This window comes from Propithecus coquereli, unplaced genomic scaffold, assembly GCF_000956105.1.
Source record: "Propithecus coquereli isolate 6110/MARCELLA unplaced genomic scaffold, Pcoq_1.0 Scaffold115, whole genome shotgun sequence".
Classification (NCBI taxonomy): Eukaryota; Metazoa; Chordata; class Mammalia; order Primates; family Indriidae; genus Propithecus; species Propithecus coquereli.
Window position 1 is genome coordinate 4,391,526 of NW_012135525.1, and position 22,353 is coordinate 4,413,878.

General features: G+C 39.9%; 1 protein-coding gene across 2 annotated transcripts in view; it reads left to right on the forward strand.

Annotated features, from left to right (window-relative positions):
• ANK3 (ankyrin 3, node of Ranvier (ankyrin G)) overlaps positions 1 to 22,353 on the forward strand; it is a 515,090-nt gene that overhangs the window by 343,596 nt on the left and 149,141 nt on the right. For both annotated transcript variants that reach the window (XM_012657562.1, XM_012657554.1), the window contains exons 9-16: positions 482 to 580; positions 5,607 to 5,804; positions 7,645 to 7,743; positions 10,927 to 11,025; positions 12,808 to 12,906; positions 15,670 to 15,867; positions 17,505 to 17,603; positions 17,863 to 17,961. In XM_012657562.1, coding sequence (XP_012513016.1) covers positions 482 to 580; positions 5,607 to 5,804; positions 7,645 to 7,743; positions 10,927 to 11,025; positions 12,808 to 12,906; positions 15,670 to 15,867; positions 17,505 to 17,603; positions 17,863 to 17,961 — 990 coding nt within the window. The remainder of the gene's footprint in view (positions 1 to 481; positions 581 to 5,606; positions 5,805 to 7,644; positions 7,744 to 10,926; positions 11,026 to 12,807; positions 12,907 to 15,669; positions 15,868 to 17,504; positions 17,604 to 17,862; positions 17,962 to 22,353) is intronic.

Sequence of the window (22,353 nt, forward strand, 5' to 3'; positions counted from 1 at the left end):
TGTCTCAAAAAAAAAAAAAAACACTCAAGCATAAAATTACATTACATTAAGATAAAATTATGAAATTACGTGGGGGAAATGGAATGGAAATAGAAACGCAAGAGGAGAAAGGACCAATGTAAAATTCCTATTACAAATCCTTATTATAAAAGTATATTCATGTATTTTTTAAATGGTGGGCATCGAATTACTTACAGTATTTAGATTCCATTAGATATTCAAAAGAGTGGTGGGACAGTCATATATTTAAATGTCAGTATTCAAAGTCATGGGAAATTACATACTTTGCAACTACTTAAGCTTATGAAAAAATGTAGTTCTCAACTTAAAATTATGAAATTATTTTATGAGATATGTGAGCAAATGTTTGAAGCCCATTGGTCCACAGCATGTAGGATGCCATGCTGGATCTTGAAGAAATATACTTCATTTACATAAGTTACTGTCAAATCTAACTGACGACGTTGCCTTGGTTCAACAGGACGGTCTGACGCCGCTGCACTGTGGGGCAAGGAGTGGCCATGAGCAAGTGGTGGAAATGTTGCTGGATCGAGCTGCCCCCATTCTTTCAAAAACCAAGGTAATTTATTTTCAAGTTTCTGGACACTAGACTGTATTTAGCTTTGAATTCCTTGGCTGGTTATATGACCCAGCCTTTTGAATCCTATAGAAAATGACAGTTTCAATGTGACAATTAGAGTAGCTGTGTTCACCAAATCTTTGAGAAACCTCAAAATAAGTTTATGAAGTCTTTATGTGGAACGCACTATACCAAAAGTCATTTGTGTGTGTGGTTTTTTGCTTTGTTTCAGGAACACTTACTGCTTGATTTTACTCTGAAATTCTCATAGCTCAGAAATGATTACTTGTTGCTTTAAGAAAGACTAAAAGAGCTACAGTTTCTAAGTCTGGGTGCTGGCTGTCCTATTTTAGCTTCTCAGTTTATTTCTTCAGAATTCACAGACTGTTCAAGAGGCCCAGGATATCACTTAGTTGATGAAGATTGAAAACTTTGGAAAGGTTACACCTTGATTGTGCCTTTGGGAATGTTGACATATCTGAAAGGAATGTATCACGATTGCTTGGAAAAAATTAATGGTTTACTAAGTGTCTTTTCGATTTTTTTAATGGTAAAACCATTTGATACTATTTGAAAAAGAGAATATTTGCAAATAAATTTTGATACATGCAAACCACTTCATTGTCACTACTATTTTTATTAATTGAACCAGTGACTTTTAAAGGTTATATTTAGCTTTATTAAGAGTCTTAATTTCTAAACCTTATCAAAGCAACAAAAGCATGTATTATTCCTGTTTGCACTCTGGTCAATGTTTCCTGAACTCTAGAAAGACTGGTCAGGGTGTAGGTGGTGTGAATAATTCTATCACTTATTTGAAAATGCAGGGTGTAGACTGGTGAGCTGTTGAAGGTATTATTCAACAGAAGAAAGCAGACAAAAATTTTACATTGTGTATTAAGACTTCTTGGCCTTTTGAGTGCTTCTCATCGTTACCATTCTATAGTAACAACTGTCTTTCATATAGTCCATATCTATCTTCTCTCCCCCTCCACTGCTGTCTTCTCAGCCACATCATCTCTCGCTCAGCCATTGCAGTAGCTTCCTATTGGTCTCCCACTTTCCTCCTTGTTCCTTTACAATCCGGTTCCCACTTTGCAGTCAGATGGCCACATAAATTGTCAACCAAATCATGGTAGCCTCCTGCTTATTAAAAACGCTCCAATTAATTCCTGTTGTTCTCTTTAAAATTAATTTCTGTTTATCAAAGCAATATAGGCCTAGTTAAAAATCTAGTTGTCTCATCTTTTTCTCCTATTGTTCATCTCATCACTAATTTGGCTTTCTTCTGGGAAATTTTCTTGAATTTTTCTTCCATGCTTTTAACATTCAAGAACATTTTCTTGTTCTCTGATAGCTTTTTTTCTTAAGGCATCCTGTTCTTGTTTTATGGATGCAGTATTTTCCATCACTTCTCTGAGAAATTCACAACTTTTTCTTATTTAATTTTTTTCTGCCTCCTATATGTTCCTGATTCCTCAGATTTCCTTTTGTTCTCCTTGTTTGCTTTGACTCTGTCTTTTATGTTGGTGGATTCCCACAAATGTCTGTACCTGAGAGAGTATGCAGGGCTGATGATCAGGTGGCTGTGGGTCAGAGAGTCCTCTAATGTCAGGGTTAGATGCCCTTTTCATTGGGGGCAGTTCCATTTTTTGAGAGATGAATCCACCAATCTTTTTCAGTGCATACCTGTGAATACATTCTGAGGAAGGGGAAGGAAAATGGGCTGTCAGTCTTCCTGTCCTCTATGCATACTTGATAATAATAACTAATATTTACATAGTGATTGCTACACACCACTCACTATGTACCTTACATCTATTAACTCATTTAGTCCTCACAATAACTCTAGGAAATACTAGTAGTACGGTTATACCCTTTTCATAGAAGAGGAAACTGAAACCCAAAGAGATATAGTAGCTTTCTCAAAATATCTCAGCTAGTGGTAGAACAAGGATTTGAACCCAGGCAGTCCCACTCCAGAGGCTGTATCACTATCCCTGTACTGTCCTTCCTTTTCCTGTGATCACCTGTTCTCAGTCCAGATCTCACCACTGCCCTCTATTCTGCCTGTGCCCCTGAGTCTGAAGTCTGGATCTCTCTGGCTCACTCTCTCCAGAGACTAAACTCTGTTTCCTACAGAGTAGAAGGAGGCCATCATCTGGCTTTGCTAGGTTGGGAAGGACCTGGAGACCTGACAGCTCCAAACACAGACTTTGAACCAATCCTGTTTTCAGCCCAAAGTCTCATTTTCCAAGGTACTATGTTTCCATACCCTCCACCTCACTAAGATTTGAGAGAGAAATGAGCCTGTTGTTATTATACCCACCAGTGTGCCAGAGCCAGATTCCATCAGCTCACAAGAGCTGATTGTATTAATATATCTCTTCCCAATTCCACGTTCAGCAACATGACATGGGCAGCTTGAAATTGCTCATAATGGGGGTGTTTACACCATGGAAATTGGCAAATAGTACACATTGGAGCTTTTCTTTTTTGAGCAATTGGTTGCTCAACATCTGTCAGCACGTCACTGATTATCTCCCTATGCAGACACTTAGGTTTCAGCCTCTCTCTTCTGCTAGGTGAGTTACCACACTCAAACCCTGTTTTCATATTCCAAAATTTGTAGACATCATTCATCTGTTTTTTTCCTTTTGCACTGTGTGTGTGGCAATGGGGAAGGGCATAATATGTATGTGCTCTTGTAGATTTCACTCTTTAAATTCCTTTAGTGTGTTTTGGTGGAGTTTCAGGAGAGGAAGGATAAATACGTGTATTACATCACCAGGTTTAACCAGAAGTTTCCCCCTGCACGGAGAATAAGCTCTTTACCAGATTCAGACCACCCCTCTCTCAGCTCCTTTCGTTTAGCTCCTTAGTCACTATCTTGCAGCCAGCCAGCCTTCGTTTACTTCCTAGAACACACCACGTTTGTTCTTTCCTGTTCACACGGGTTGAGTCCTTCAGCTTGTCCCAGATCTCTGTGGCTTCTGTACATTCTTCTCAGACAGGCCTTTTCTGACTATCCACCCATTCCACTCTCACCACCCCCTGAAATCAGATGAAAAAAAGTAAAAAAAAAAAAATTTTTTTTAAACATATTTTTGTTAGAGCTCTTAACATTATCTTGAAAATATCTGTTTCTTGACCCCCCTTGCTGTCTGGCTCTCTAGAATGAAGGAAACAACTTTTCCTTGTTCAGCGCAGTATCCTCAAGCACCTAGCTTAGTGCCTAGCACACAGTAGGCCTTTAGTAAATATTTGTTGAATGAGTATGAAGTGAATGAATGTGTTCCTGGCTTGAAGGCAATCTGTCCAGTTCTTTGAGACTTTCATCTTACTGAACTAAGAAAGCCCATAATGTTGGATCCATATTTTCAGGCACCATATGTAATAACACCTCTTTCCATGGGGCAGATGATCTTGTCTTCACTTTCTTCTCGTCCTTCCCCAATGACCTTTGCATTTCCTAACCATGCGTCATTGTTTCATATATTGTTAGAGAATTTCCTTCTATTGTTGACACTGCCTCCAATTTCTACTTTCCACGAAGTCATTTATTCTTTCACATTTTGTTTCTTTGTTTACTTTGTGTTTTCCTCTAAGACTGTATCAAAACATAAAGCAAAGGAGTGTTTGGCAGGAATAAACCAGTGCATATGCTCGTGGGCAGCAGTATCTCAAATGGGAAATGTTCCCACCCTTTGTTGCACCTTAGTTTCTACTTTGGTTTAAAATGTTCTAGGGGGGTTTTTTTAGGCACAAATATCTTGACGGACTGACACTATGTGAGATCTTTAAATTTACATAAATATTTATCAAGCTCTTTCTAGACATGCAGGGCTATATGGAGAGATTCTAACCATGAACCTCTGCCTTTAAGGAACACAAACGGTTGAAATATGTGGCAGGGAGCGAATAATGCCATGAGAGTGGCTAACAGAGAGCTTACATTATTTTTTCTTATCTTGATTTCCTTTATTTCATTCATTGATAAATTTGAGGCAAATAACTTGGCCCAGAGGATTCAGAAACATCTGGTTTATCACTGCATATTTTAGATGTCATTATTGTCAAAATTCATTGATGACGACTTTTTTTAGAAACTGAATTTGCTTTCAAATCACCTTTTTCCCCAAAATATGTAAAATTATGTTACAATAATTAATAGAGCCTCTCTTGATAATTGGATTCCCCAAGAATTTCCCAGGCTCCCCTACTTTGCCTTCATATTTAAAAGAAGTATGCAGAACAGACTGACATCTTAATACTCTGTTCTGCCCTCATTAGGAAACATATATTGAATGCCAAATGCCATTCTAACCTTTTTAAAGTTTTATTTCCCTTTGACCCTGTTCATTTCTTCTCTCAGCTCTCTAAATGAATTTTCAACTCATTCCTGCTGCACATGATTAACTGTGTTATTGAACCCAGTTGATTTAAACTAACCAGGCAAGCATTAGTTAATGAGTTCGTCAATGCCTTGCCCTTCCACATCATAGACACGTGGGGGCACCAGAATGATAGAAAAAGGGAAAGTTTTCCTCTCTGCATTGATGCGAGATGAAATGTGTTGTGGTATTCAGACCTTTTTTTAATCAAATCAATATAGTATTCAACGTTAAGTATTAGTAGTCTATAAGAATAAAACAAATACCGGTCCAGTGAACATCAATCTGTTCTTGCCTCTATTTTTTCCTTTCAGTCCTGAATATTAAGAATTCCTATTCATTAAGAATGCAGTAAATTATAGCCCTTACTGTAGTTCACACTACTTTTAAATCAGGAAAAGAAATTATCCTCGACAGTTTGTTACTGATTGACATGAGAAGTGGGAGGACTAGTTTTAAAAGTTGCTATGGTTCAAAACAGTTGTCAAAACCTTTTAAAAATAGTAGATATTTCTGTGTGAAAAACTAGTGTTTTTAGTTGTACTTTGCATTTGCACTTTATTTTGGGTTTGGCACATTTGCATTTAAAAGGTGCAAACAACAAATGAACTCTGATTTCCTTTGTGTTCCAGAATGGATTGTCTCCATTGCACATGGCCACCCAAGGAGATCATTTAAACTGCGTCCAACTTCTCCTCCAGCATAACGTGCCCGTGGACGATGTCACCAATGACTACCTGACTGCCCTCCATGTGGCTGCTCACTGTGGCCATTACAAAGTCGCCAAGGTTCTCTTGGATAAGAAAGCTAACCCCAATGCCAAAGCCCTGGTGAGTGGCTCGGCCAACAAGTCCAGCCTAAGTTGTCTTGCTGACGTGTTACTTCTGCATGTGAAGGGCTTACTTTTGAGGAGGTAAAAATGAAAGGCGCTAGCTAAAGAAAGTATACTTCTTATCAATTTTTTCAAATACCCTTCAGAGAAATCTACAAAACCTTCTATTTCTGACATGAAAAAGGCTGATGGAGCTAAATCATTAACCTCTTTGTGGTCACACTAGTGATTCTCTTATACAAATGAACCCAAAGACTGTATAATTATAGAAAGACTCAGGTGGTCAACCTCATCTTATTATAGGTGAAGATATAATCTGTGAATTAAAAGTTTGTTCTGAGATCTAAAAACATCAGGCAAAATGGTCAAAAAACTTTATTTTAAACAAAAGAGGTCTAGGAATTTGTGAGCTAAAATTTTGTACTATGTGAACCTTGTAAGTTAATGAAATCTTGCCTGTCATCTTCTGTTTCCTTTTGCCAGTCAAAATTTTGGTCCAGTTTGTGGTCTCAACTCCTAAAATGATCTGCTTTTTTAATGCTGTCATTTGGTTTTCTCAGCAAGATGGCATTTGTTATCTTTGAAAAAAATAAATGGTCCCAACTTAGCTGTTGAAATTTATTTCAGAATAAGTACCCATGTTTAAGGCAAAAATGCATCACCAAATGTTAGGGGCAATGTGAGTTTACTAGCAATTTTGAGGTGAAGGCTGTCATCCAATCAACCCTTTCAGGAAGGGTCTCTGCTCCTTTCCAAAGGGTGTGGTTGCCCTGTGGAGGGATCCATGGCACCTCTGGTGCTCTGCAGACTCTGATATTCAGAGTGGGCAGGAAAGAATGATGAAAGAGAAACTCTCCAGACCCTAGAAAATTCCATTGCCACTATAATTCTAAAAGCTTTTACCAGAGCAGCATTTCCAGGGCTGTTGGCCTGCCCAGTCTATCAAATATGTCCTTGAATTCTGAGAAGGGAGGAAAAAGAAATTAGCAATTGTGACTCATTTTTCCATACAAGAAAAAAAAAAAAGTCTTAAAACAGAGTGTGGGCTCCCACTCTCATTTTCCTGTGACTGTAAAGATTTCACAACATATGGAGGCTGTAGCCTGTCATCCTGCAATAGACAGTGGCCAGAGAAGGGGTCTCAGGCACCTCCATGAAAGCACCTGCGGTAACTTTGACCTCAGCTTTTACGGTGGCCCCTGGTATTTTAAAGTTCTCCCTTGGCAACTGAAATATGCACCACAGGCAAGGCAGTTTGGTAGCTAATTTGTTAAAAAGCAGGTCCTTTTATTAGATTAAATATTAAACAAAATGAGTCAAATAATGGGTTAGTTATATTTCTGCTTCCTTGGAGTAAGCAGCTACGTGAATCTTAGAGCTGGAGAAGAAATGAAAACATTTTAGAGATGGTCTTGTAGTTGTCCTAAACTGCATCAGAGAAGTCAGAACAGGCACTGGGCTGTGAGGACAAATGTTTGGTCCCAGCTGTTTTTAGACTGTGTTTGAAATGAGGTAGAGGAGGGGCATATTATTTGGAAGAGTGAGTTCCAAAATAAAATAACCTAAGGAAACGCATGGCCATTTTTGCCTTGGCTAACCAGGAGTTTGTAACAAAAATTCATTTCCTGTTCACAATTACCAGGGCACCTTGGGTTCCTAGGAGCAGCTAGATGACCCTCTGCTTCCAGAAATAACCCACATTCTATTTAACCCCTGGTAATTTCTGTTCATTTCAATGTCTTTATAGCACATCATTTTAGCAAAAAATTTTACCACACACAGTAAAACTGGATTTCAGTGGCATATGGTCAAGCAGTGTGTGTATTTGTCCCTTGCAGAATGGCTTTACCCCTCTTCACATTGCCTGCAAGAAGAATCGAATTAAAGTAATGGAACTCCTTCTAAAACACGGTGCATCCATCCAAGCTGTAACCGAGGTAAGAGGAGTAAGATTTCTGGGGTTCCTGAGGTGCTAAGACTGTAGCCTTAGCAGCCAGAGCCCCAGTGCCATCTCCAGGGACCAGTTTTGTTTGTGTGCCGTTGCCACAGACTACATTCTGAACTCTTCACCAGAAGGAAGAGTTCTTTGCCTGTCCTCAGGAGACAAGAATGTGGGTGGCTAGGGTGCAAAGGCATCACTGTGACTAGAAATGTAACCCAAAATACACATTCAAGGTGAGTGGCCCCATCATGGAAAGCCTAATTTATATGAAATCTTGTAACATAGTGCTTCTCTAATGGGGGCGATTTTATACCCCCAGGGATATTCGGCAGTGTCTGGAGGTATTTTTAATAGTCACAACTGGATAGTACTGCTGGCATCTAGTGGACAGAGGCCAGGGATGCACTAAACAGTTTACAACGTACAGGACAGCTTCCCACAACAAACAATTATCTGGTTCAAAATGTCACATGTGCCGAGGTTGAGAAATCCTACAAAACACAACTTCTGGCCGGGCGCGGTGGCTCACGCCTGTAATCCTAGCACTCTGGGAGGCCGAGGCGGGCGGATCGTTTGAGCTCAGGAGTTCGAAACCAGCCTGAGCAAGAGCGAGACCCCGTCTCTACTAAAAATAGAAAGAAATTAATCGGACAACTAAAAATATATAGAAAAAATTAGCCGGGCATGGTGGCGCATGCCTGTAGTCCCAGCTACTCGGGAAGCTGAGGCAGAAGGATTGCTTGAGCCCAGGAGTTTGAGGTTGCTGTGAGCTAGGCTGATGCCACGGCACTCACTCTAGCCTGGGCAAAAAGAGTGAGACTCTGTCTCACAAAAAAAAAAAAAAAAAAAAAAAACAACTCCTGTGTTTTTGTAAAGCAAGGATTGCTCTATCTCAGGACTCAAAATTAATGAAATAAAGAGTTGCTGAAGTTAGTAAAGGACTAGCTCTAGGTTTCTTTCACAGGAACCAACTCAGAGAAATGACCCATCAGAATCAGGACTGAGCAAACCAAGCTTGGCATCTCCCCTCCAGACCTGTCTCATTCGCCCATCTCCCCCTCGCTACCCCCAGCACTCTAGTCTCCATGAATTCCAGCTGCTGGCACATCCCTAGACTGGACACCTTCGTATGTGTGCACCTTCTTGTGTCACACCCCCTCTGCCAGGCTAATCCTGCACATCCTTCAGGCCCAGATCTGGGCACCCTCTCTAGGAAACCTTCCCACTCCCTGGCTTGGATTAGGTGCTCTTCTAGGGACCATCACCCCATCCTGTGCATATTTCTATCAAAGTGCTCATCCAGCTGTCCAACTGTGACTCAGCTGCTCCCCCATGTCCCCCAGAAGTTGCTGCCTCCTTGAAGACAGGGCTGAGTCTTACTGGTCTTTGTGTACCCACGGTGCCTGGCCCATCCACAGTGGATCATTCAGGAAAGTGTTACTGAGAGCTCGATGCTTAACTGTAGGATTCGAAGCAAACATTAACATTGAAGTCTGGTCTAGTGGTTGTTGCTTGGCTTCAGTGTCTTACCTGCAAATGCAGTGTCTACCTTGATTTATAACACAATTTTTAAAATATTAAATGGTTGACAATATTAATACTGATGCTCTAAAAGGAGGGAAGGGCATGCCTTTGGGCGAGGCAAAGACATAAAGTGTAACTACAATGTTTGTACCCTCACAAAACCCTGGAATAATAAATAAAAAATAAAAAAAAATACTGATGCTCTCTTATCACACTATGGCCTCATACCAGACAACTTGTTATTTTAAGTATAAAATAGTAAGTTTATTCTCAGTGCATGGGAACCCTTTTTAAAGATCAGAACACGTTCTGAAATTAAAGTAGATTTCTGACTGATGTTTGATAAAACACCCAGAGATGTCGGTCAGAGATGGGAAGTTCCCCGAGGCAGCCCTGTGCTCCCTAAGAGCTGTAAAAGGCAGTTCAGACCAAGCCTTTGCCACGACTCCCTCTGCTGATGCAAAAAGGTGCCAAACTGGAACAAAATTCTTGTTTTCCTCATTTTCCTCAATTCTTTTTGCTATTTGAAGTCTGGGCCGCCAGAATTATTACTCTTCTTTCTCTTACCTCAGTTTTATTGTATAGAATTCCTTTCACATATTTTTTGACATTTCTCAAATTTCTTTTGAGATTAATTATTCCCTGCTCTCCCTTGTTAAAAAACAGGTTAGCTCTTTCTAGCCATGTTAAAATTTTTCTGTCAAGTTACGATATTCATGTTGTAAGCTAAATTACATGCAGAAAAATTCAAAATGGAATCATTTCATATAAGAAGCACAAATAAATTACACTCTTTAACGAGATTATTGACTTGACATTTTGATCCTCTTTCTTACTTATCCCCTCTACTTAAATCTCACAGTCATGGGTATATTCAATATAAAATATCCTGGAATCAATAAATTCTGGTTTATGCTGAATAGTGTTCTGGGGTATTGTACACATGTGTGTGTGGATATAGGATGTGAAACAAACATAAATATTAAAGTCTAGTCTAATGGCCATTGTAATATTTGCTCTAATTATATTGCCTTAATTTGTAATACTCATAAACTTAAAATATAAAATGATTGACAGTATTAATGCTGATTTGCTCATTTATTAGAGGGATGGCTTTTCATTAGGTACCCTATTCTTTTGTGTGTAATATAATCAGTTTATTCCGAGTACATGGGAATCCTTTTTAAAGCCCAGAATAGAATCTGAAATAAAAGTCAACTTTTTACTAATGTGTATGAAATCACACTGTTCCCCCCCACATAAACACTCACATGGATGAGGAAGGCTTATTGGCAAAGGAAAAAAAACCTTCAAGTTATTTATCTCTCAATTTTTTTCAAATATCTACATCAAAAGTATGAAATTCCATTTCTTCTTTAATAGATAGGACATAGATCTTTCATAATCACTTGCTCTAGAGAAATACAAATGATGATTATGTGTTGATATAGTTGCCTTATAGAATCTGTGACATATTGGTGAATGTCCTGATTATCTTTGGATCTGATTACTGAACTCATTTAGATGGTTAGATGGTTGGATGGTTGGATGAGTGGGTGGGTGGCTGGGTGGGTGGATGGATGGCAGGCAAGCACACAGACAAACCGTTTTTATGATAAGTCAACAAACCAACATTTCCTTCTTTTCCCCATAGTCGGGCCTTACCCCAATCCATGTTGCTGCCTTCATGGGGCATGTAAATATTGTATCGCAACTAATGCATCATGGAGCCTCACCAAACACCACCAACGTGGTAGGTATTCTTTTAACAAAGAAGGTCCAATTGTGAGTATCTAAGAAACTGGCAAAGGTGTCTTTTACTTGTTTACTTTTTATTGTAATTAAATTATTATTTAATTTGACTGCTTAAAAGGACAGAATTTGAGAATACCTTTGGTTTCCTTTACTTCGAAGGCAAGATCCATTCAGTCACTAGTTGGGCACACATTGTTAGGATTTATGAACTATGTCCATTAACCTTACAGATACATTACTACTGGATATTACGTTTTTAGAAATAAAGTATTTGTGGGGGGGGGTTTCTGTAACAGAAGCATTAAAAAGTGCTGCATGTTGAGGCAGTTCAGACACTATCATTGTTTATAAAGTTACTTTCAAGTAACTTCAAAGTAATGTCTCTTTAGTGTGCTTTTACCACATTACAGCAAACCCACGGAACTCTGAGTTCATAGATTATCGGGTGATGTTGTTTTCCACACTAAGCATTGCTCTGTCAGAACCAAGAGACTCACTGCAGAATAAATATCCGAGCAAAACTGAACACCCTCAATCTGTATGTGACATTTGACATTGCTTTACAGGGTTTCAAATTTGACATCATAATGATGTTAGCACACAGGACCACAAGCATAATAACACTAGCTGGACCCATGAGCACTAAAGAAGCAGAAATAAAACAAGCTGACCCAGAAGGGCAGACCTCCCTATAAGTCTCTGTGTCTTCCAGCAGCCCAAGTCAGCATATCCGTGAGATCAGAACAGATCAGATTCTCAGCTAAATACAATCTTTCTTGGTACTAATTGCCAGAGAGTATTTTCCTTCATAAAGAGAACATTGGGTAATATTGAACAACATGCTCCACACCTTTCCAGTAAACACAATAACAAGATTCCTCTTAGGTCTGTCTTTGTACGTCCTTGCATGGAGGTTGATGGCCTATAAAGCAAAGCTCAATTTATAGATTGAGGGGACATCACTTGTGTGAGAAAATATATTTGCTTTTTATTATGTTCACATTTCACTGTATCTATGTTTTCTATATTGGTTTTATTTTTATTAGATAAATGAATAAATAACCTGAATTAAAGTCTATTTCGTGAAAAGGCAGGGGAAGGGGCAGTCCAGTGGCAAAGAAAATGACTTCTTGGGATAATGACCGATGACTTGAATACTGATCTGTTCAGAGGAAGCAGGGAATGCAAACCAACTGTAGACAAGTCAAGTCTGGCCCTTGGGTGTGTTTATGTTGCCTATGCAATGTTTTGCTTTTAATTCTGATTTTATGGGCAACATTTAAGGATTGGGAAATTTATACAAACATTCAGACGGCCACTTCTTTTGAAAAGCAGGAAGGTATGGCATAATAGGGCTGGCATCCTGCACAGTTTCAGCCACAGTCTGCAGACACTGGTGGAGGCTGCCCACTTCAGGGCAGGGGTGGGGCTCTGTTGTTGAGCAGCCCCACCTGCCCTGCTGTACCACTGACCCTTCTGCTGGGCCCCTGTGAGCGTTCGCCCTTCCAGCCGCCACTAAGGCCATATTGTATTAGTAGATCACCGAGCAACACTTCTGATACCATGGGTGACTAGGCTCCCCGGGGTTACACCAAAGTCCTTACCATTGTGGATCAGGTTCCTGTGAAATTCTTATGTATTTGGTTTCCTATCTTTTCGATAAGGAGATGCTTAGGATTATTTTTTTATTTATTAAAAAAGTCCATCACAAGCTTTGCCAAACAAAATACACCACTCTTCTTCAGAGCTGCAGTTAATTTACTTTGGCTCATGTTCCCAGAGAGGAGAAACAGCACTGCACATGGCAGCTCGATCCGGCCAAGCTGAAGTCGTGCGGTACCTGGTACAAGACGGCGCTCAGGTAGAAGCTAAAGCTAAGGTATGTGCGATACATGACAGTGTTTGCTATTGAGGAAAAGCCCTTTGATTTTCATAAAACCTTTGAATATATACATGCTGTCTTTCAAGAATAATACTTTTTAAAAACGGTGAACAACCTCCAATAATGAAAGTCTCTATCCACGTATAATAATTATAAAAAAATCCTTTCCCTCCATATTTGTTCATTGAATTATTTAACAAAATTAAATAGAACAAGAACTTGTGCCAGGAACTGTTCTTAGCACATTACTAGTGCCTAAAAAATTAGGAACTGAATCTAAACATGGTTCAGGGCTCTTTGTACTCCACGGAGAAGGGCTTTTGCGCAAAGCTTCTAGAACAAACACAATTTGGAGGTATCATTGAGTTCTGTTGGTTGACTTATGTGTCAGCTATAATAGCCACAAAGGGAAAAAGGGAATTCTTTTTCTGCACAAGTTGTAAAACCATAAACCCTGAGACTGAGATCAGAGCTGCTGTAGAGATCTTCCTGTCAGGGCTGAGTTAGGCTGCCTGTGGTCTGTCTGCTAGTTAGCTTCCAGTAGAACCCACTCATCTGCTACTGTCTGATGGATAGTTTGGTCATCAAAATGGCAGTTCAGGTCCAGAATCATAAATAAATACATAAATACCTTAACCATTTAATTTCAACCTACAGTATATAAAGGTACAATTATTTGCCATTTATTTGCACAGTCTGCAGTTCCTAGTTTCAGGTTAAGTAAAAAAACCAAGACATTTGTGAAACAATTTGAATACAGACTATTTCTAGACTTTTATGATTTTCCCCCAGTGTATTCAGCTGTCTCACCCATATCTGCTTTGACCATAATTGGTCCCTATTAACCTCTGTCTAGGCTTTCCAAAGTTTTCAACTTATTCCAAGGGAAAGTCAAAGCCTTTCCTTTCATACTCACATTTTATCTGTTAACACATGGCTTAATTGTATAATTAAAGTAACTAGTACAAACTGGTAAACTAACTAGTCCCAAACATACTAGTGCAGTAACAAACAACTGGGGCTTTGTAAGCACAGAATCCACAGGTAGGTACAAAGGCTGTGACATCCTAGGCAGCAGGCCAAGAGCCTCGAGTGTCTGGTGGACCATGGTGCCAGTCTATGGATTTTACCGAGGATCTAGAGACAAAGGTCGGCAAAGTTTTTCTGTAAAGGTCCTGATAGTAAATATCTTAGGCTTTGCAAGATGCACTGTCTCTGTTGCAGCTACTCAACTCTGCCAGTATTGCACAAAAGCAGCCCTGGTGAAAACAGTGATCGACTATGTGTAAACAAATGGGCATGGCTGTGTTCCAATAAAACTTTATTTACAAAAACAGCAGCTGGATTTTGCCCCTGCACTGTAGGTTACTGACCCCTTATCTAGAGGATGTTGGTTAATCCACTGCTGGTTAAATAGAATGTCTAAGAGAGGCCGTAATCTTCTGTGGATTATAAGAAACCTTACATTTAAGACTGTTGTTAGTTACATATCAAACATCGTGAGCAGGGAATGGTTTCACAAGCTGAAATTGAGGATAGGATTTCTACTTTTCATTTCATTAAGGAGGTAGTATATATAATGAGGCTGGCCTCCTCAGCCAGACTACCTGTGTTTGAATCTTGGGCCATCTTTTAGTAGCTGTGTAACACTGGCCAAGTTAATTAACATCTCTGTGCTACATTTTCCTTTCCAGAGTTCTCATATAGAAAATGGGAATAATGATTGTTGTAATTCATAGGATTGTTATGAGGATTAATGAATTAATGTAGGAGGAGTACTTCAAGCAGAGCCTGGGACTTAGTAGGTCTTCCGTAAATGTGTGGTGGTGGTGGTGGCAGTAGGGCAAGCATATGAGATTTTTCTTTGGTCTTATCTTTTTCTGCTTTCAATAGTCATCTTCTCTCCAACTCCTGCTATGCCTCCTACTGGTTACATAGCCCTTCTTGCTTTGACATTGACCCTTATCCTATTACTCTTCCAAAACAGTGTCCTGTGTTCTAGCCTCTTTTCTCCACCTTCCCTGCTTAAAGTGTTTACCTGAACATTATCACATTTCAGTAGAAAACTTCTATCTGGAGAACTACCTCAGGGGATCTTTGGGCAAATTAGGAAAACATGCCCCTCCCGCTTGGCATAAGGCCCTAAGGGTACAGGACTGGATGAGTGCCTCATGCCTTTGGGTGAATTGCAATAAAGCGGCTCTCCTCTCTAGGCAGATGCAGCCCACGCCAGGATGCACATCTTGGCAAACAGAGGGCATCAGCCCCCATCAGCCTTCTTGGCCAGGAGCCTTTGCACGGGTGTACCTGTGCAACCCTGTACTGCCTTCCTCTCCCTCCACTTTTGACTATGGGAAGGCAGAACCGATGAAATAATTCATTCCACGTGAGGGCATAGTAACTGGTGGAGGGATAATGTCCTTCTTGGGTAAGTGAGCTGTACTGGGATACATTCCCTCATCTCCCAAAAAAGGGGTCATTAGAGGTTAAAAATTGATTACGGCAGGTGGTGATGGGGATAATTTATAAATAGAGCTGCTTTTCACAGTTTCATACAGATAGGTTGCCCCAAGGGTATTTAAGGAGTTTAGATCCACCATCTCCACATTTCTGAACCTTAAAGAAAAAGATAAATGAGATTATTTTTAGCATTGAGTCGAAGAGTTGAATGTACCTCTGACATCAATCAGCTAATGCTCCCTGAATTTTTCATGACACCACTGTTTTCTCAGCTCATCAGCCTTGCATTTCTACCTTCAGGATGACCAAACCCCACTCCACATTTCAGCCCGACTGGGGAAGGCAGATATAGTACAACAGCTGTTGCAGCAAGGAGCATCTCCAAATGCAGCCACGACTTCTGGGTACACCCCACTTCACCTTTCAGCCCGAGAGGGGCATGAGGATGTCGCCGCATTCCTTTTGGATCATGGAGCATCTTTATCTATAACAACAAAGGTATGAAAGCGAGCCTCGGAAGCCTGCTGTGTCCCCCAAAATACATCCTCCTTACATCTCCTAGCACAGCAAAGCAGTGGGTGCAGAAGCTGCATAACAGCATCTGTCCTTGGGATCCCAGGGTTGTCATTAACACGGCTAGCAAAGCACTGGTGTGGGGGAGGGTGGTTGTGTATATTTTGTGGGGGTTTTTATCTTAAGTTTTTCAGCACATTATCTTCTAATGAAACCTCATTGATATCTAGAGTCAGAGATTTCTTGCAAGTTATTTGATAGACTTAAATGGTAGTTTAAAAACACAGCTACAGATTTCTCTTGCTGAGGCCAAGTACACAGACCACATTATCACAGCTCAGTATTTGAAAGTGAATACTTTCAAATTTGTGTTTCTTGGTTTGTTTTTATTTTGTTGTTCTTTTTGTTATCATTATTGTTGTCTGATCTATGGTTTGATTTTTTTTTAGTGTCAACTCTGATGTCTTAGAGTAATAAATACCCTAGTGTACAGTTGCTCTGCATGTGCATGATGCAAAATGTGGAGCTCATTTTTCTCGTGATACTACATAAACCTGACAAGTGTGATAGCAAGATGAATTGGCCTGTGGCGTGTCTTAAAAAGCTAGTATTGCATTCTTTTATTTGGATGCAGATAAGAAGGATTAATGTGTAATCAATACAAAAGATAATTACAAATACTTAGAGAACTAACTGAATAAAACTTCAGACTTCATCTCCTGTGATTTTTTGGGGGCTCTTCTGCAGAGTTAAGATGCAAGTTCCTGAATCTCATTTAATATGTGAAACAAAATAATGAGTGATGAAGTCTGGAGTGTCCAGACATTTCACCATATTGGCTGCCCATTGCCTCTAGTTTGCTGTCGTCTCGTGGGGTCAAATCTGTTGATGACCCTCCAATCCCTGACTCATGCTTGGGGCCCTCCCTCATAGTGCATGCTGACTGACTGGTTGATACCTAAATCCTTGTAGCAGTTGGCAGCATGGGAGACCAGCCACTCAACTCTCAGCATCTAATTTTTGCATATCTGTCCATGTGTCATTATTGAGTTCACCTGTGGAGTAAGTGTCACTGTTCTAGAACCACATTATTATTCAGTTCACCTATAGTGGCAAAGGGGAGAAAATTTCTGACTCCTACTCCTGAAGACTGGAGCAGACATAAGGATACGTGTGTACGTGGGGAAATAGGGAAAAGGGAAGAGAAAGTGTCCAGTTTGGTGATGTGAGGTTGTGAGAGGTCCAGACTTGCCCTGGATTTTCCCAAGCCCTCCACATTGGGTCCAGGACCTTGTAATTTATTCTTCTCACAATATGAAACCCCAAAACAGCCCTGGAATAAGCCCCAGATCCAGCTCCCCAGCTTCATCTTGGCAAGATACCTGGTTACTTCCAGAATTAATGGTGTGTCATGGCTCAGCCAGCAGAGGGAAAAAGATGAGGTATCCTGGCATGTTCTGCTCATCTCTGTTGATAAAGGGACTCTTTAACTCTTAGCTGTGAGTCTTGGTCCTTAAAGGCAGACTTAACTGCTCATCACTGTTGGAATAATTCATCAGTCACAGAAAAGCGTGCCCTTACGCCATTTCTATCGCTCATTAATTTTCTGTTTCTTTTTTCAGAAAGGATTTACTCCCCTTCATGTGGCAGCAAAATATGGGAAGCTTGAAGTAGCCAACCTCCTGCTACAGAAAAGCGCGTCCCCAGACGCTGCTGGGAAGGTAGGAGGTCATGGGCCACCTCCACGCATTTGCTAATGTTTCCCAACAGCCACCCAAATTATAACTGCGCCGTAGTTAAGTCCCACTAGGAGGAAGAACACCTGGGAAGTAGGAGGCGAATACGGGGGTCCAAGTATTATGGAAAGTGGAACGTAAACTACTCTCTGTGTTGTATCCAATCTAATCCCATTTCCTCAATCTAGGCCTCTCACGTTAAGACCCCTTTGACACTGGTTGTTGTTTCTGCACGTGTTTTCAGAGCGGGCTAACCCCACTGCATGTAGCTGCACATTACGATAATCAGAAAGTGGCACTTCTGCTTTTGGACCAAGGAGCCTCACCTCACACGGCGGCAAAGGTATCTATAATTCCACAGCCCGCAGGGACCGACAGGCGGGTCCATCGGTCTCTGCGTTACGTCCACTTTGGCTTCACCTGGAGCATTTGCCTAGATTAGGCACCCCAGAAACATCACAGAAATAAAAGCGCCTCAGGAAATGTGTGCCTTCTGTGATTTAGTCAACTAATGTGGTGGATGCTCAGTAAATATGTGCCGTCAACTGATTTTCTCTGACGGTCCAGGACGTCCTGGAGCTGGGGAGGAAGAGGAGTTGGAGCGCTCTGTAGCCAGATTAAACCCATAAGCACAGCTGGAGGGAATAGGAAAGATCTGACTCGTCAGAATTACCAAACGTGCCACATTTTCCCAGCCATAAGACATTGCCTTAAGGTTGTTTATTTGTGTTTAATAAAATAGATTGGGAGGTTCTACGTATGTGTTTTTATTATTGCTAAGGAGAATCTTTATCCTTAGGGCATATTTGACCAGTACATAACTTAGATTTCTGAGGAAAGAGATAGATGGAATATTCAGCTACCTTATTACTCTGGTTTTCTGACTTGAGAGGCAAATCGTAAAGAAAGGTTTATTTAAAGACAGGTTAATAGAGTGCTGTTGGTTTAATGAGTTCTCTAGTGTTGAGCAGGTGTCTCTGGCCAGAGGACACTGAAATGATACAAACCACAATTTCAATGTTGCCCAGTTTTTTTCAGTAAATACCATTGGTTGAAGAACATTTTAGCATAGCTAATGCATTGATTTACTATTATTTTGTTATTTATTATTATTTTTTTATTATTATTTTATTTAATAGTAAATCTTTGATTTATTATTCCATTTTGGTGCAGCTTCAGTGCTCTTCTTTAAACCTAATGTTTAGATCAAATCAGTTGTATGTGCAGATCAATGAACGTGGGCTGTTCTGATTATTTTATATACTTTGAGAGAGAAAGTTTCAGTATAAAGTTTTTTGTACATCATCTAGAGAGTATGTTGTCTTTGACAGACATTTCTCCTCGGAACCTTTCTATCATTTCCTGCCCCATCCTCCCCAGAATTGTATCCAGTGAAATCTACAATTCAAAACCAAACTCCCAAACCTGCTTTTTATCTAATTGTGGCTTCCCCCCAATCATTTCTGACCCTGACAAACATTTTTTCTACCATAAAATCATGCCTTGACTTAATAAAACTTTATCTTAAAAAAAAGACCTAGCAGTATTATTCAAAATAGCAAAAAGGTAGAAAAAACCCCTAACATCCACTGATGGATGAATGGATAAATAATATGTACACACACACACACACACATGGTAGAATATTATTTAGCCTTGAAAAGGAAGGTAATTCTGACACATGCTACTATATGGATGAAACTTGAAGACATTGAGCTAAGTAAAATAAGCCAGTTACCCAAGGACAAATATTGTATGATTCCACTTATATGAGGTAAGTAGAGTAGTCAAGTCCATAGAGACAGAGATAGGATGGTGGTTGGTAGGGGGAATGAGAATGGGGAGTTAGTGTTTAATGGGTACAGAGTCTCAGTTTGGGAAAGTGGGAAAGTTCTGGAGATGCATGGTGCTGATGGAGAACAATGCAAATGTACAGCACTTAATTCTCCTGACTTGTATACTTAAAAATGCTATAAACAGGAAATTTTGTGTGTAATTTGCCATAATTTTGAAGAGAAAATTTTGTAATAGAATTTAATGGTTGTCCATTTTATTTCAGTTTATTTTCATCCTGTGCATGTGGGCTAGTTATCTTACATATAAGTAATCCCAGGCTCTTGGTAGGCAACCAGTAAATAATTAGTAAGTGAATTATTCTTTCCTCACATGAAAGCAATAATTTTGGCACAACTAGTGCCAAGCAGTGTAGAATTGACAAAAGTTGTAAAATAATAAATGCAACAAAATGAGTCCAATCTGCTTTTCTATCCACAGATAACTCTTCAACAGGGCAGTAGTAGGTATATTTGTAGTTGTTTTCCAGCTTTGTATTTGTCAAACAAGGCTTAGTATTTGTGGTTCTATATCTGCAAAACCTCTTTCACAAAGAGTTGGAAAGAAATCCTTTAAATAATTCTTTATAATATCCCATTAGCCTTAGGCATATCTCTTATAGTCAATTAAACACTGGCTTTTCTAATGGGATACCGGTTCTCATTCCCATAGTGCAATTGCCTCCATAAGTGCCTGGGTAATGCCATCTGTGGCCCATGTCCACCCATCCCCAACTTCTGCAGCCGTGGTACTGGTCAGAGACGTTTCTAGACTAGTCCTGAGCAAAGGCAGTTAGGAATTGGCCCTATCTGCTAGCAAAAAAAGCCCGAGCTACAGTGGTTTAAGCTGATAAGGCTCCATTTTTCTCATGGCATAAACAGTCAGGAGGCAGTTGTTGATGTTGGTTCAGTGTTTCTAGGGTGTTGAAGCAAGTTCTCCATGACTCATTTTTGCCTTTCCCTCCAGAGACTGTTGAAGCTCAGCCTGTCAGGTCCCCAGAAAGCAAAGACTGAAGGAAAGTCAGCACAACAGGACTTTCCCGAAGCTCCACCGAGCCACCTTTTCCTTACATCTCATTGGCCACTTCTGTCTGCAAGGGAAGTTGGGAAATGTAGTTCTTCAGCTGAGCACATTCCCAGAGGTTTTTTTACTGAAGAAGGAGGCAGAATGGGTACAGAGTAGACAGTCTCCCTCCTTTACTCCAGGGAAGCCCAAGCATTCCTGAATCCTGGCAATAGTGAGAAGTAAGGGACAGAGCTTCCATAGGGCATGATTACTATATGGATGTAGCAGCAGCAACCTTGATGTTAACCCTCTGCCACTCATATCCTTTGTCCTTTTTCTTAGAATATGTGATACCTTTTTCTTACCCTTTCTTCTCTTTTTAAAAATTGCCAATTTATTTTCTTACTCATACATGTCCTAAAAACATGATGGGATTTTAGGTACATGGGTGCTGAAAAGTAGATGGGCTGCTATAATCCATTTTAGCCAGATCTATTTCCCGAGGCAGGACACTGTGCTGTCAAGAGGATTGGCTTGAGTCCAGGCATAACATAGACACTAATTGTGTAAGAGATAGTGAGCCTTAACTTACTATTTGTCAGATTTCTCTTCTATAAAATATACATAGCTATTGATATGGATCAGTAGGTTTGTGAAAGTTCTTGGAAAAAATAGAAAGTATAATTTAAATATCATATTACTTTTGATCATTTTAAATTGCGTTTGCTTTTATTTTCATTGTGAAATGCAAAAGCTCACATGGCAAACACTTTGTCCTCTATATCAAGAGGAAAATATATATAATGATTAAGATTATTCTACAGTTGAATCTCCCACTATTTTATTTGTCTTCATAGATGCATCTGCCTTTTTTAGTGTGATAAGCGAGAATCATTTTACTTCTCAGAAAATAGAAAGAACTTAGAAATTTTCGAAAATTCCATCATAGGTGTGAAGATAAATCATTTTGTTTATTATTTGAAAATATTTTAATGTCTTTCTGAGATTACCTTTACATTCTAAAATAATACCATCAGTTGGTTTCCCCTTGCTTTATACTTTTCTTGATATCTCAGTTAAGGAGCTCAGGATAAACCCCTAAGCAATAGGAAATAACTTGTCTGAAGTTGACATGCATTACAGAGATACTAGAGCTTCTCTTGATACATATTTTTTAGGACCTAGGATATTGTGGTAGAATTAGAAGTAATCAAGAAGATTGTCATGTGTGAGAAGATCTTGAGCTGCCTTGCCTTGGTTAGGGGTTGAGAAGTGACTAACTTATAAAAGCAAAAACGGATAAGATGCATGATAAGAAGCTAAGTCCTGACTTTATCTCGCCTTTACTACTCTAATAATTAATGTTAGACATATTGACTAGTATTTCCTATTTTAGCACTGCTTTGTGAATCTTCTCTTTTATACAGGGGTATGGAGAGGTGGTGAAACAGCTCACCCCCTCCTGTCACTCACCATAGAGCTGGGCTCAGTCCAGATCTCTGCACTGGGCTCTGAAGGTGTTGGTCTCTGAAGGATGTGTCCCAGCAGAAGGCCAAATATTTCTCAGGGCATCTAGGGTTTCCAGATGGCAATAGGTCAAAATTAAAACAGGAATATAAAATCATCTTCTACCCTGGATCATCCAGTTTGGCAGAGGCTGATTTCAGAAGAGTCTAGAAGTGACATTTCCACTTTCATGGGTTGATATCCAATAGTCTAATAAATCCTCTCCAATTGATTACAGAAAGAGAGTTTGTCAAGTGAGAAATGCTATTGGACTAGAACATGCGAGTACCTTCAGTGTGAGGGTGATTGTAGCAGGATGGCTGGTCAATGTGCAGCAACCGCCATGGCCCTCCGTGTTATTTCTGGGCCTTCCACGTGGCTTAGAAAGATC